Genomic DNA, 16,386 nt, shown 5'->3' with positions numbered 1-16,386 from the left:
GTGTAATCTTAAAATATCTGTGTTCCTTCACCAATCTGGTAGTCTAATTAGATAAACTGTTTTAATGTATTTCTCACTGAAATAAGAGGGCACCAGTTGATCCAGTACTAATTGTGTATTATTTGTTTATAGTTTAATAAATTGGGCTTTGTGCGAATTATCTGTGCTACTATCTGTATGAGTTTTGTTTTTCCTAAAAGAATAGTTAACTACTTGCATTTCACTGTTTGTTTTCAGGAGAGGCACCTCGGGTTAGATTGACTCTTGCAGAGAGACTAGGGAAACGGAAAACATCTATAGGTGAGAAGAGGTGGAAAAACTGTTGTCCTCTGCCACTGTGCATAAATCTTAGCATGCCAAATCTTTGTTTTATTGTGTCTGCACAAGTTCTGATAATGAACTCATTTTTATTTGTTATTTTTAAGCCATAAAAACGCTGTACTGTTTATGAGACCAAGTTGGATGTTTGGCAGGGAAGGTTTTCGTTACACTTGACATTTTAGTAGAAAGATTTCATAAGATCAAGCGTGTTGTTAATGCATATCCCATTAATCTGCTGCTTGCATTTCAAAGCCCTCTTTTGATCCAAACAATCACTTAAATAAGTGAAAAAGCGTTAATAATTCATAACAGAAGAAGCAGAAGAAGCTACTACCAGAAGAAGCTGGTAGTAGGTTACATATATAAATTGAGTTTTTATCTGTTTTATCTGTTTAGTTTTTGGAATTGTAAGCTGCTTTGATCCATAGGGGAAAGGTGGGGTATAAATCTTAGTAAATAACTAAAACAACTCATGAAAATAATCTACTGGTTTTCTTTCCCTCTGAAGTTGCTGAGAGTGGTGTTCCTCTAAAACGCAGCCTTGCTGAAAGACTGGGAAAGAAAATAGACTCTGTAGACAGTGCTGAGAACACATCAAAGAAAGGTATGTCTGTTTCATTAGCAGTATACATTCCATGTACCACAGCCATAGAGAATGTTAGTACTGAGATGAGAGAACTTACCTTTTCCTTTGTAATCATCTACTTTTTCTTTTAAAATGAGCACAGAGGTGATAGAGCTGGAAACCTGCTGAGTATTATGCTAGTCAGGGTGGATTTGAGTTAAATCAAATGGATTTAAATGATAATTTTAGTTATTAAGACTTGATTTAAATAATGGTTTTACACATAAAGACTCATTGTTGCTTATATAATCTTAATATTTACAACCAAAGAAAGGTTTCATTTTTAAAATAATAACTTTTAAGATTAGTTTTACAGTTACAACAAAAATTTCTGATTTGGTTTTAGTATTAGAAATGCATAGATAGTTCACCTTGCAATAATTGCATAATTATCTTTAGTTTCATTTAGGCCACCAGGCCTTGCATTTCGTTGCTGCAGTGTCTGGATTTTACATGCATGCCTGTCTTTCACATAGGAGAATCATTAAAATATTCCCATACTGGGTCTTTTTTATGGCCTTCTACCTTTATAGATTTGTTTTCCTCCAATGAGAGAAAAATGTAATAAACCTCATGCTATACACAAAAAGACCCTAAGACTTTTGGAGTATTCTGCTCAAAAGATTTCCCTTTCATTTTTGCTGGCTGCCCTCCCTTCTCACACTTAGCTTCTTGTGCAAATCTACTCCAAACAATCTTCTGTTCATTGAATTTCTTGAAAATTAGCACTTTTGAGGTAAGGGGTTGATTCTGTGTATATAGGTTCTGTGTATCTGGTTCTGCACAGTGGGATTAAGGTCTTTTCCTCAGCTCTTTATGCTTATTTTATAACATTTTACTGTGAATAAGAGGCATATCTCTGCAGTCATAAATTCATAGTTTTGAGAACTGCAAATCTGTGGATCTGTGATAATATCTAGATGGAAAAATTGCCAAAATAATTTAACAGGAACCTTTGTGAATAGATTCATTCATTCATAAACAGCCATATTTTCTTCCTGTGGTTGTCAGAACCATAGTTCTACAGGAGAACAACCCCATATTCTGAAATTGAAGCATATGTTTATATATGTTTATCATTAGATGCTTTCATGTAGATTTTTCAAATTAAAAACGGACTAAAAGTAAGCTGACAAGAAAATTATGGAGATGTGTGATAGAAGTAAAACAGAGACGAATGGACTCCTTGCATTCATTTTGTGGTGGTTCTTGTAAATAACAAAATAGGAGACAGTTTTATTTACTTCTCTCTCTTTTCAATTACAAGTTCAGGTCTCTTAAGAGGCTAGGCTTAGCTAGGCAAGAACCATATGGAAGGAGTGAATTTTTTTGTTTGAATGTTCCCAAGTCCGCTTTCAGCATTTCCTGCAGGTGGATTGGTTATATAAGGATCAGCTTTTCTACTTCAGCATTTTTATTTTAAGCTTCTGAGCTTGCTTGCATTGAAAATCTTAGGCTGAACAGCTGTTGCAGGCTTTCAGCATTCCGACTGAGAGTTTGCTTCATTATATTAAAAATCTTTCATGGGTTACAATATAATGTGTACATTGCAATATCCTTTTAGGATTATATTGGCATATCAGCAAAAGATTCTTTAATTACCTTGGTGATGTATTGTTTCTGGAGCAATATGAAGGCATAGGAGTAAAACTTTATGTTGTTGAAATAAAGATTGTTTCTTCCAATGAGCGTTTCGGTTTTTCTTGGTGGTGCAGATTATGCTGCCAAACCTGCAGGTGAAATCCGTGTAAAAACACTTGAAGAAATCCGCTTGGAGAAAGCCAGCCAAAGAAAAGGAGAAATTCCACCCAAGGGTGAAGTTGCTTGTACAACGAATGATCCCAGTCCAGTCTCAAAACCCTCCCCTGCAATCAGGATTAAAACCTTTTCTGAAGTCCTGGCTGAGAAGAAGCAGAGACAACTGGAACAAGAGAGGATAAAAGCTGAAAAAGGGAGCCTTGGCAATCCAAAGCCCGATGGTGAGCCTCAGAAGGAGGGCTCTCTGGTTTCAGTTGTCTCTAGTAGAAGAAAACTGGAGGAGCCTTCAGGCAAAGCCAAGGGCTTCAGGGAGGTGCACATCAAAACACTGGAAGAGATTAAGCAAGAGAAGGCTCTCCGCCTGCAGCAGAGTGGAGAAAACAACTCAAAAGTGCACATGCAATCTGAGTGTGCTGTCCTTGGGAAGAGATTGCTCTGCATTACAAAGCCAACAGGTATAGCCCACGTGCCTTCTCTGGCACCTTTTTACTTTTGAAGTAGTCATCCTGTGCTCAATTTCCTTAGTGAAGCAGGTGGTTGTTAGTATAGGACAGGCACAAAGATTACCTTCTGTCTTGGTTACCTCAAAACAGGATAGAGGAATGTCTTCCTTGTAGTACTGGGGTTGCCAAGAACAGAACTTTCTCACCCATGCTGCTTTTTCTTTTTGTCAGAACCCCCTCTATCTGATTCTAGTGACTGAACTAGATGTTACGAGATCAGCACGTTGGTTAGAGCCCCATTTTCCCCTTATAGTGCTAATGTGCCAGGTTGGAGGGGGAGGGGCTTTTGCATGGGTGAATGGAAGATGGTTTGTAAACTACTTAACATGTAGTGCCAGTCAACCACCACTAGTTTTTAATTGCTGACCACCCCCAGAAAGACTTCAGGGCAGCCTTTGGCATTTTCAGTGGTAGAGGATGTAATTCTAAAGGTACTGAGGTATTTGCTACTGAAATGGCCTATTCAGGAATGTGATTTCTCATAATGTGGGGAGGACAAGTTTGTTGTCCTGTATGTATATACTGGGAATAAAGAAGCAAACTGCAACCTGGGTCAAAAGTGGTAGAGAAAGGGAATGTTGCTTGAGCAGTGTAAAAATGCTGCGGTTGCTTTGTGAACTGTGGCTATTAGGTTACATTGTTGACTACAAAGTGTAGTGGTTCTATAATGGTATAGAGCAGTGGTGGCGAACCTTTGGCACTCCAGATGTTATGGACTACAATTCCCATCAGCCCCTGCTAGCATGGCCAACTGGCCATGCTGAAAGGGGCTGATGGGAATTGTAGTCCATAACATCTGGAGTGCCAAAGGTTCGCCACCACGGGTATAGAGTGCAAGTCTGCAGTTCTTGGGAATTAACAATATGGTATTTAACAGCCCCTGGAAGGGAAGAAAAGAAGCTCCTGGAACGGAAATCCTCGCCCAGAATGTTTCCAGCAGATGCCACTGCAAAGGTAAGTCTTCTATTACCCTACATGAGACATTCTGCATATTAGAAACAGGAGGCTTGGTTACGCTGTTTGTTCACTTTCTAGAATACTTAGCATCCTGGAATCTGCTGTTCACTGGTAGTGGTGGACACAGTCACAGCTGACTTATGGTGACTCTAGGGTTTTCAAGCAAGAGACGTACAGAGGAGGCTTGCCTGCCACCAGGTGGGCTGGCAGAATTCTGAGAGAATTGTGACTGATCCAAGGTCACCCAAGCAGGCTTCATGTGGAAGAGTGGGGAATCAAACGCAGTTTTCCAGATAGAATCCTCTGCTCCTAACCACTACACCATGCTGTGTGGAGCAGCAGTGGCATAGGAGGTTAAGAGCTCATGTATCTAATCTGGAGGAACCAGGTTTGATTCCCAGCTCTGCCACCTGAGCTGTGGAGGCTTATCTGGGGAATTCAGATTAGCCTGTGCACTCCCAACATGCCAGCTGGGTGACCTTGGGCTAGTCACAGCTTCTTGGAGCTCTCAACCCCACCTACCTCACAGGGTGTTTGTTGTGAGGGGGGAATGGCAAGGAAATTGTAAGCCTCTTTGAGTCTCCTGCAGTAGAGAAAGGGGGATATAAATCCAAACTCTTTCTCTTCCTCCTCCTCCTCTTCTTCTTCCTTCTTCTTTCTTCTTCTTCTTCTTTCTTCTACTTCTTCTTCGTACCTTTTACAGCCCTCACATTGACTTATCTAAATCAAAAGTTTGGAAAGAATTCGATTAGCTGAAAGCAAAATCCAAAAAGAAAAGCCATGCAATAATTTGTATTATGACCAGTCAGAATCATAGAACCATCTGGAAGCGTTTAGGTTCTGCAGAACTCTTTTCCTCAGGTTGAAAGGGGTGGGCGAAGAGGAAGAAAGGAAGGATGTATTGTGGCATGATCCTGAGGCTTTATCCTGTAAGTGTTCTATGTGAAAAGTTGAGCAGGTGTGCAGATTTTAAACAATTCTCATGTCAGGTTGTCCCCATGGCCTTCTGGAATGAATAATTCTGACCTTTTGCTGCTTCAGCCCAGAACAGGACTGTTTCAAGTTGGCACATCTGCTTGGCTTTTCACAGAGGGTGCCTCCAAGATGAGGCCTTGGGATAATGGCCTGAGAAATTTTTTTCCTTCCACGCTTCCTTGTATTTTAAACACTCAGCCTATTGAAGAGTTCTGAAGAACTTGAAAGCTTGCATTCTGAAGAACTTGAAAGCTTGCATGCTTTGTTGTGTTATTTTGGCTCGTCTTGATACAAGGTATTAAAATGCCCTTTGTTTTAAAATCTAAATCATGAGTGGTGACAGAAGAGCTCCATAGAGCTGGTTTTCCCAATTTATCAACTGCTTTATACCTCATCAGCTGAGGTCTGAAGTCTAATAACTTTTTGACATGCCATGCCATAATTGGGCTTCATTTGTGGGACAGATATGTTCACTGTAGAAGTGTGCTATGGATATAACCAACAAAGAAATTTGGAAACCTTTGTCCAGCAACACTGTCGAAAGCTAGACAACTTAAGATGTACTTCAGTGTCTTGCATAATTTATTCCCTAATCCAAAATGTGATCCAAAATTTATTTACATAATTAGATATGTTTCCTGTGTCCTGTATTGTTCAGATTTTTAAAACTTCCTTACATTGAACCTCCACAGTAGTGGTTACACATCGTTTTCTTTTTCTTTTTTGGTCCTCCCCAACTCCCTGATGACACTTTGTCAAAGGATTATCTTGAGATAGGAAGATGTATGCATTAGGTTTAGTCATGTCATTTCATTGCTTGCCATCTGTTGGTATAAATCTAGGTCTGTAGTATTATTATTGGTTTTATTGCAGAGTTATGACATTTTTATAGTAAACGTTTTAAATGTTTATAAGCCGCCCTGAGCCTGTCTGCTATTGGTTTTAATGCAAATAAATAAATTATTCAGTTGCAGATATATTGTGTATCCTTGTTCTTCCCCATGCAAATGAGTAAACTCTTTCTCTGGTCAAGTGACAGCACTGTCTGCAGTTTGCACTTCTGGAGTAAAGTTGAGTAAGTCTGAACTCTGTCATAAAAACAAGCAAGATGAGGAGAACATACATGATTGGGGGGACCTTTGCTTACCCTCTTATTCCTTTGATTTCCAACCAGCCGTTGGATGGCAGTGCCAGCAATTCACATTCTAAAGTCTATGTGAAGAGCTTAGAAGAAATAAGGAAGGAGAAGCAACGGATAAATCAGCAACAGGGGGGGAACCTCCTCGAGGAACACGTGACCGCGCCATCTGCTGGGGAAGAACCGGCTGCAAAGAAGGCCCTAGTGATTACCAGTTCAGAGTCCTCAGTGACAAAAGAGAAAATCCGTCCAGTTACAAAGAGGGTGCTGGTGAGATCCCAAGAAGCAGCGCCAGATGATGTGGGATCAGAAGAGTTGGGGCTTTCCACTCAGGCTGTGGAGCGACGAGCTAAAGGTAAACTTTTTTCTAACAGTAACTGGAGTGTAAAAAAAAGAGAGACTGGCCTTCCTTAGAGGTAGAAAGAAGCTGTTTTAAATGCTAGCATATCGATGGTTCATATTTTTAAAGCTTTAACCTTTTCAGGGAAGAACTGAGTTATGTGCTAGTCATGCTTACACATTCCCCTTCGGTCACAAAAAAGCCATATGAGAATGGGTATATTAGTAAAATGATATTCTTGACATGTGCAAGTCAGTTCTTTGCTCAGAAGAAGAGGAGTTGGTTTTTTTACTCTACTTTGTCTCTGCCTTTAAGGAGTTTCAAAGTGGCTCACAGTCATCTTTCCTTCTCCCCACAATAGATAACTTGCGAGGTAGGTGTGGCTGAGAAAGTTCAGAGAGAACTGTGACAAGGTCACCTAGCAGGCTTCATGTGGAGGAGCAGGAAAACAAACGTAGTTCACCAAGTTAGAGTCCTCCATTCATGTGGAAGAGTGAGGAATCAAACCTGGTTCTCCAGATTAGAGTGCACTGCAGTTAACCACTACTCCGCACTGCTTTCCACTTGTGAAAATGTATGAAAACATGATTTTAAAATACAGATTCTAAAATAAGTATTTACAGCATTTCTGTCTCATATCAGTTCTTGGAATTTGCACCAGGACCAAAAATCAGAACTTGATTTGAATTTGTGCCCCTTTTGATTTGGCATTTTGATGAATAAAAAAGTGTAGGTCTGAATGTTGGGAATTTCATTAAAGTCCACTTATCACTAAAATCAAGGCAAACTGCTTTGTAAAGGGTTTCCATTGCCTCCCTTTCCCATTGTCTGCGGAGATATAGCAAGTTCTCAGGAATAATTATCCGCTGAAATCCATCCGTTTGCCAGATACCACAATCCTAAGAGGCATAAACTAAATGGGAAATGTCCCCATTAATCATCATCATCATCCACCTTTTATTGGCATTAATCTATACTCTGATATTTGGGGCTACTAATCCTAAATCGTATTCCTCAGTTTTAAGTGTTGTCATATCTGTATCTGTGAGCCAGCATGGTATAGTGGTGTCGGACTAGGATCTGAGAAACCCAGATTCAAATTGCCACTCTCCCATGAAAACTTGTTACATGACCTTGCGCCCATCATGGATTCTCAGCCTTGACTCCAAGGAAGACCAGAGTCATGACGCAGAGGCAGAAAATGGCAAACCACCTGTGGAGATGTCTTACCTTGAAAACTGTATGGGTTTGCCGTAACCCAGCTGTGAGTGAATGGCAAAACCCCCCCCAGAACAAAACTATATCTATAGATGTGTGCATGTGCCTACACATATAGGTATAATATTTTAACAATAAGGGATGGAGTTGAAATCAAAGGTAGGCTGTGATGCGTACAGGAAGGACTGTCTCAGCATGCAGAACATTAATCAGCAAATCTTCAAAGGACAGCAGGAAGATAAACAAATTTCATTTGGACAGGACCAATAAGAGAATGTTCTCTGTGCCTGCTTTAGCATTCTGTAAGTGTAAATTGAGGTCCCCAAGGGGGCCCCTGTGGGTTCCATGGTGTATGCTAACACCTTTCTTGGTGCCCATCCAGTGAATTCAGAAAGTAAGTAGGACCAAATAAAGTTTCCGATTAATCCCATAAGATTTGATCGGCTATTCAGATTTTCAGAAACTGGGCAGCTGTTGCCAGCATAGCATCATCATCTTCGCTGTGTTATTAAAGGTTGGCTGCAGCAGCCATTTTGTGACTGGCTCCACCTCCTGTGACACCCATTTTGTGACTTTGCCCACCACACTGCTTCAGAATTCCAACGGTGCTGGCAGGATTGAAAAGGTTGGGGGCCCCTGATGTGAATGGATATCAAGGAAATGAGAGTAGTAGTGGGTTTTCCAAGCTGTGTGGCCATGGTCTGGTAGATTTTGTTCCTAACGTACTGCATCTGTGGCTGGCATCTTCAGAGGTATATCACAGAGAGAAGTCTGTTACACAGTGTGAAGATGCCAGCCACAGATGCAGACAAAACATTAGGAACAAGATCCACCAGACCACAGTTCGAAAAACCCACCACAACCAGTTGAATCCGGCCGTGAAAGCCTTTGACAATACAAATGAGAATAGGTTTCACTTTCATTTTCCAAGCACAATATTTGGCTTTCTTTGGGAGTCTTTGGATTACAAATATTTAGAATTATTCCAAAATTCTGAAATTATCAAGTTCTGAAATGTTCAGGATCTTCTTTTTCCTAATATGGGTTGCATATCACAATCAGGGTCCTTAACATTGTCTTGCAGTGATTTGCCACTGTTGGAGCCAAGTCTCTGTTTACTGCCTTTGGAAAGTAAATTACGTTCTCTCTCGGATGCTATCAAGCTGCCCTACTACTCAGGCTACTCAGGCTGAGATATCCCATAGGCAGTTACTGAAACAAGGTGCAAGCAAGTAAGAGTTTTGGACAGGGGTCCCCAAACTTTTTAAACAGGGGGCCAGTTCACTGTCCCTGAGACGGTTGGAGGGCCGGACTAAAAAAAACTATGAACAAATGCCTATGCACAAATGATTGTAAAATGTTTGATTTCACCTTTCAGCCTTTCTGTCATGGTCTATTTTTAGAACAGTGACCAAAGTATGTCAAGTACAGGGTGGGCTCCAAATATTGTTGGGGAGGCTGTGAAATACCTTCCCCTGTAAAAAAAAGCAGAACTTTCCCAGTGAAGCATTCCATCTAACCCAGGGTCAGGTATCTTCCTGGGTTCTTTCCTCCCTAGCAGCCAGCGAGCAATTCACCAGCCTGGCTGATGCCAATGGGAGTGGGGTGGAACAGAAAGCCTGAGAGCAACACATGGAGTAGCCAAGAGGGAAGGGCGAAGCAGGCGTTGCCACATGTAAGGTTTCCAGAAAATTCATGGAGATTTGGGGGTGCAATCTGAGAAAGGCAGGGTTTGGGGTGGGGAGCCCACCATCCAAAGTAGTCATTTTCTCCAGGAATTGATCTCTGTCACCTGGAGGTCAGCTGTAATTCTGGGACATCTCCAGGCCTCCCCTAGAGGTTGGCTACTCTTACATAGAGGTAATATCCACAAATATGTGTCCTGCCTGTGATCAGCAATGTTTAGAAAGCAGCAATTCTAGTCACAGAAAAAGAGCAGACCTGTGGGCATTGCCTTGTTGCATAGGCTGGTTGGGGAGAAAGGAGCCCAGGAGCCCAAGGGAACCGATCTGGCAGACTCCGAAGGCCGCGGATATCTCCAGGGCTCTGTTTTCCCTCCAGCAGACCCAACAGTCAAAGCCACGGAGACCCGTTCGCCGCCTACCAGCCGGTCCTGCAGGGTGGAGGGTGGGGAGCGCCCTTCTTGCTTTCCGCTGGCCTTGTTGGCAGGGACCCTGAGCAGAGGTGTGTGGCCCCATTCACAGGTTGTGGGGGGGCCTGAAGGCAGACGAGCGACTGCAAGCACAACAACCCAGTGGGAAACTCTCCCATGCAAGCCCTGCAGAAGCAGATGGCGAGACCCTGCCAGTTCTCGGGAAGCGCCGTGGGGCTGGGGAATCCAGGTGGATTCAGTGCCCTGTTCGCTCAAGCAGTCGTGGGTGACTGTGTGTTTTGGGGAGCGTGACATCTGTTGCCCCAGCCTCGAAATAGAAAGCCTGCCCCGACTGGGGCTCAACAGTCACCTGTCCTCCCAAAAGCACGTTTGTTCTCATTCCCCCACCCCGAGCCTCAGGGCTGTCCTGGGCATCCAGGGACAGGAAATCCACACCCACTTTACTTCCCTCCCTGCCGACTGAAGAGAAGTCACCCTCTTCGCTCCCCCGATCCTTCGTGCTGGTGGTGGGGCGGGCGAGCCCCTTGCGCCAGAGGGGCCGATTCCTCCTCTCCCTCAAGCCCCCACTGCATGTGAATGGAGCCATCGCCTCCATGCCTGGCAGGCCGGATAAATGCCTCCAGGAGGCCACATTTGGCCCCCGGGCCGTAGTTTGGGGACCCCTGGTTTTGGACATTATCGATAGATTTCTAAATTCCTGGATATTTCTGCTTAGCCTGGAAATTAGACTTCTCAGTGCTGCCGACATGGACAATCTTGCTTCCTTTTCAGACAACTTTAATGTCTGTCTATGGGTCACGTAATGGTGATACCAAATCTGAGCATAGTTCAGTTCCTTCCCAGTTGTGTAGCTCTGTCCCTATGATCTATTCCTGATTCTAACAAACTAGGTCAAAACAATTTCTTCATGTTGTTTAAAGTAATGCACCGACATCAACATCACTCCAATCACGACTTCATTTTTAAATAGGCAAAGAATTAATGTGGGTAAAGAACACCAGGACTGTGTTGGATTTCGAAAAGTTACGTCAGCGCTCTGGAAATGTTCACTGTTGTACTTCACAAATTTGAAATTTACAAAGTGTTTGTAAAGAGGGCCTTCTTGAAGAACAGAAAATCTTTCCCAAAGATATTGTGCTAAATCATAGTAATAAATTTCATCTCCTCACTGGATGCTGTTTGCATTTCGTATTTCAGCCAAACCCAGGGTGAGCATGATGAAGCCATCTGGAGTAAAAGCCACATCTCCGGCAAAGCAGGCATTGAAACGGAAAGCATCTGAATGTCACCCCACTGCTATTGCAGCAGTGAAACCTCTGAGCCCTGTCCCAAACCCAAGCACAAAGGAGCTCTCATCAGAAAACATGGATGAGGTAAGGAAGCAGATTCATTTGGCTAGATTTTCTCTGAAATTCTGTGACAGAGAAGGCATTTGCCTAGGTGTCAAACTCGCGGCCCTCCAGATGTTATGGACTACAGTTCCCCGTCATCCCCTGCCAGCATCATGCTGGCACGGGACGATGGGAACTGTAATCCATAACATCTGGAGGGCCGCAAGTTTGATACCTGTGCATTAGACCATCTTGAGAACGGCATACTGTGGGTGAACTTTTGCCTTTTTATGACATAATTAGCAATATTATTGTAACTTTATTGGGAAAGTATCCATTCTTACATTTATCTTGAGAGGCAAGATAAATAAGGGGGGAGGAATAAGAGGAGAGAAATAAAGAATAAAATGGTATAATCAGAATTGAAATGGAAAAAGAACCTGCCAAGAATGTGGAGACACTCTTGTTTTTATGTGTTTTCTCAGACAAGTGCTCTGGGCTTTGCCAAAGATGCTGTGGCCACTGTTTCTGAGCAAGAGAGTTGTAAAATCAGGTAATATTCCATTTAGTTTTAAATTCATTTATTTGCAACCATGTTTCACTGTTATCATATCCTATTTTGTGAGCAGCCTCAGGCTAGGTTATGTAAAGGGGTGGCATATACATTTGTTAACTAAATGACAATACTGTCCCTTAGGTGCTGTTGCAGTAAGCATTTTTAATCTTTAAGGGGGCACTGGATGTTTGTTTTTATTGTATCTTAGAATAGCTTTACCAGTTAGCTGAGATATTCTAATAACCTGTTGAAGAAGAATTGAATAGGATAGATGTCTTTAGTGTTCTTCCCCTTTGGGTCTGAGCTTGGAACTTCCATTAAAAAAAAACAAGGGCTAGGAATAAACCGAAGCAAACTTAAGTGAGTGATATGAAGCTAGGTTATAGTGCATTCAAAATACATTTTTAATTTTGGTTTGGTCATCTCTGGCAGTGCCCCTGCTGGTTTCATCTTTGGTCGCTGCCAGCCCCTCCCAGCCTTAAGGCCGGCCTTAAGACCTGGGGCCACCAATATGGGTAGTCTGTTATTATTGGAATTGATGCTGCATATTGAATTTAAATTTTTTAGATGTTTTAAGTAACTTATTGGTTTTTATTATGTTGTGAACCGCCTAGAGCCCTTTGGGGATGAGGCGGTCTACAAAATCTAATAAATAAATAAATAAAAATATTAGTAATTGGTTCTGAAGAATTATAGGTTTGGAATAGTAATAGTTACAACTGTCCATAATTTTAATTAACAAAAGTTTAGGATTAGTCTAATACATCCTTGCCGTTCCCCCCCGCCCCCACTTATTTGGCTGCTGTGCTCCTTTCCAATGTTGGGCAGGTGGCAGGTGGGGGAAGGTGGCAGCTGTGGGCTGGGCTTCTTTCACCTTGGGCTGGGAGGCCTGGGAGATCGGCGGTTGACCTGGGGTGGTGGGATTCCAGCCAGCTAGCTACCGCTTCTGCCGAACTGGTACGAACCGGCTGAATCCCACTTCTGAGTGCATCCTGATGTTTTGATACTGTTCTGTAAATTACTTAGCATCAGCATCAGTAATTACTTAGCATTAGTAAATTACTTAGCATCAGATCTCTAGTTAATTTAGGCATATCGGATGCTAGTGAAGAAATTTAAAGCAGCTTATTATCACCTCATTTTGCAGAGACTAGGATTTCTCCATGGGCTTAGATCTGATCCCTGTTTTCCCATTGGAGATATCTAATTTTGTTTTTTCTCTTTGTGAAGATCTGAGCCACTCATAGATAACCAGGATGAGACAGTGAGCTCAACTTCTTCCCCTGCAGCTGTGAGGACACACAGGCTCAGCTCGACAGGAGCTGGGAAGTCACACGCTTCAATTGAAGATGACTTTGATAAGCTGATCTGGGAAATTTCAGGAGGCAAACTGGAAGCAGAGATTGATCTGGATCCTGGAAAAGATGAAGATGACCTCCTGCTAGAACTTTCTGAAATGATTGACAGTTGATTCTTGCACATAATTCCTTTTTTGAAAGAAAATTAAATATGTATATTTTGTTAGATAACTGAGACTACCCCTTTCTAGCTGAAGAATTCTAACATGTCTTAAAGCACACTTGAACTGGTTGAAGAAATTGGTAGTAGCTTCATTAAGTTGCCCTGAATTGCCCTGCTGGTCAGATGGATGTCTCGTCAGAGCTCTCCACTTGATGCCCACTTGAGAACAAAACCACGCACGTTTCAATTTGAGAAGATCTGGTTGTCATTCATCATTCCATGAAGGTTCCATTTGTGCTGCCAGCTTAATGATCTTCAAGAGGATTTTTATTAAACCATTGTGTTTGTTTTCCAGTTATGTGTGCAAAGCTGTTTGTCCTTATATTTCAAAGCTTCCTCTTGCCTTGTGATTTTTATATTTAATTTCTGTATTCTAGAGTTAATGTGTCAACTCTTCACATATTATTTTTTAATTTGATACAAGGTCAGCAATGCAGCTTAAAATGAGGAGCATGAACAGTAGGTAATCTTGGACCAAGCATGCTGCCAAAGTACAGCAGGGATTTGTTCCTCCTTAGTATTGAAAACGATGCAGTATGTTCAAATGAAACATTGGAAAGCATTTTATATTTTATCTTCCCAATCATTCTGTTCTAGCTGGAATGCTTCCTACTGCCAAGCATAAATTCATGAGGCAAATTATAGATGTCCCTGTCATGCTCCTGTGTCCTTTCACCATATTGTGAAGGTATGCAAAATTATTCTCAGGTTCTATTCTCTTTTCCTACACTGAGCACTGGATGGCCCACTGTGCTGGCATTGCTCGGGCCATCTTTGGCAAGGCTTTGGAATGCTATTCTATTTTCCCTTGCCCAAACTGTATAATGATTTTGAATTTTTGTCCTCTGAACTTGCTTGGCACTCAGTGACCAAGCATTTGTAACTTGTATTTGTGGACTCTCTGTGAACACTTCAGTGTTCCCTTCTGTTGCTGTTCAGTCTTGCCTCCACGTTTTTCAACCATGTTATCCTTCAATTTGCTATATTTTAATTAGTCCAATCCTTCTTCTTTACTTTTTGCAATGGTATTGGGATGGGATACAAAATGTGTTTGTGGTTGTGTTCTTAGAACCCAATTCCCCAGGATTATCTACTGTAAATATATTCATTTCTTTGGGGGGAAAACTGTGCTCTGCAAATTCACTTGAAGGTCAAAAAAGACTTGTTTTTAAATGTATTCAACAACGGCTGTGATAAAGAAACTACTAGAGAAGACAGAACTTACAGAGAAGATAGAACCAATGATTTCAAAATACCAACAGACTTGCAATGGAACTTTTGGTTGACTGTGTATGAAACTGACTGACACGCTCTGGAGACTGAAAAGCTTTTCAGTGTTGTTTTCAGTAGCTGCTCTTTGCTTAAGAAGAAATTGGTATCTATTTTCTTCACTTTGCTCCTTTGTAATCTGATGATTGGATTTTAAGTATGTCATGTTATTTTCTGTAAATTGTAATCCTTGTTTTCTATTGAAGACATTACCTAAAACACACATGTTCACCATAACTTTAAACAGTTTTACAAGACAAATGTAATTGTGTTTTAAATAAAGCTAATGTAAGAAAATGTATTAGAAAGCAAAAGGTGTTCAATACATGAGTAGAATAGCATTTCTTTATCTGCCCTAGCATCTTAGCCTCTCAGCATCAAAAACCAGGACGTTCATGTGCAGGATATTTAGTTCTACACTAGAGATAGTTATTGGGCTATATTAGAAGTCTGAAATATGTTCTGAGCTAAGGATTCTGATCGTTATGATTTTGTTGCACTTTTGCTTTCTGTAAAATTGGGGGGGGGGTTGTATGTTAAATATGTAGTATGTTTGCTCACCTTTTTTCAAGCTCATCTGGCCCAAGAATTCCAAAACTAGGCAAGATTTCAGTGTTGTTAAACCATTTATAAACAGCCAGTGCTCAGCTTCTCTATGGTACATGTGATAGTAACAACTTCCTTTCAGAAAGCCCAATAAAGAAGTGGTACAAGATGACATTTTTCAACCAGCCTTTGGAGGGGAAATCAGGATATATTTTAAAGTAGAATTACTGTTTTCTCCTAACTATTGACTATCACCAAGTGAATGCTTGGGCAATGTGAGTGCAACGTGGCTACCATCATAAAGGTTTTTCCAATCTCATCAGTTTTTTGGTTGCATGCATAGTATTGTTTTGTTCAACCATGACCTAACACCCTATATAAGGTTTGCAAGCCAGGGTTTGGAACCTCCAGTAAGGCGCCGAACCTTGGAGGAGTATTCAATAATGAATCGGGTCCCTTGCCATAGGCACTGCAGCTGCATACAGGCTTTTCCTGCCTGGAACAGATCCTCAAATTGGTTGGGCAGGGGGAGCATAAAGTGGTCAGAGTTTCCTGGTTCAAGTGCAGGGAACCTTGTTTAAGTTCATGGGACCCTGAATAGTCCCATGAATCAGGAAGCTGCTTCCCTTTCCAGCAGCACCCCTACATAGTGCACTCAGCTCATTTTGGATGCAAATAAGGCTGCCACTTGGATCATAAAATATGGCAGCTTCTCAGTTGTTCCATCAAAGGATGCCTTCAACTCTGCCCACCACTCTGCAGAAGGGCCTATCGCTGGAAGTGGAACCCAGTAGTTTCACTGGACCCATTGGCAGTGCAGCAGTGGGCAGGATGGGAGCTCCTGGAGGGCCAGAAACTGGCTGCACTAGCACCTGTCCATCAGCCCTGGCTGTCTTCCTCCCCTAACGGGACCTGGTACTGGAGGAGGAGTTTGCAGTGCCTCAAACTGCTTCATCATCTCTTTGAAGTCCCTCTGCATCTCACCCACTTAGCTTCTTAGGGTCTCATTTTTGGCCTCCAAATGATGGAGGTCCTGGTCCACAAAGGCTGATCAGTAGAACTCCCTTGCTTCTGTGAGGTCAACCTTATTCCAGGTCACCCCGCTTGGCGGCATCTTAATGGGGCATGCAACCATCAAGGTTGTTGCTGGCCGGACAGTGGCGTACCTGCCTAGGGACAGGGGGTACCCTATGTCCCCGGGCGCCCCCATTTGGT

At 42.1% G+C, this 16,386-nt stretch overlaps 1 protein-coding gene across 1 annotated transcript in view; it reads left to right on the top strand.

The window, feature by feature from the left end:
* Positions 1–15,493, top strand: part of ZC3H11A (zinc finger CCCH-type containing 11A) — a 32,377-nt gene extending 16,884 nt beyond the window's left edge. The window contains exons 9-16 of the mRNA XM_048496039.1: positions 238–300; positions 830–925; positions 2,662–3,159; positions 4,085–4,161; positions 6,314–6,632; positions 11,146–11,321; positions 11,765–11,832; positions 13,066–15,493. Of these exons, the coding sequence (XP_048351996.1) occupies positions 238–300; positions 830–925; positions 2,662–3,159; positions 4,085–4,161; positions 6,314–6,632; positions 11,146–11,321; positions 11,765–11,832; positions 13,066–13,306 (1,538 nt within the window). The 3' untranslated portion in view covers positions 13,307–15,493. The remainder of the gene's footprint in view (positions 1–237; positions 301–829; positions 926–2,661; positions 3,160–4,084; positions 4,162–6,313; positions 6,633–11,145; positions 11,322–11,764; positions 11,833–13,065) is intronic.
* The last annotated feature ends 893 nt before the right edge of the window (positions 15,494–16,386 follow it).

This window comes from Sphaerodactylus townsendi, linkage group LG05, assembly GCF_021028975.2.
Source record: "Sphaerodactylus townsendi isolate TG3544 linkage group LG05, MPM_Stown_v2.3, whole genome shotgun sequence".
NCBI lineage: Eukaryota > Metazoa > Chordata > Lepidosauria > Squamata > Sphaerodactylidae > Sphaerodactylus > Sphaerodactylus townsendi.
The sequence above is the reverse complement of the archived record's forward strand: the minus strand, read 5'-3'. Positions and strand labels throughout refer to the sequence as shown.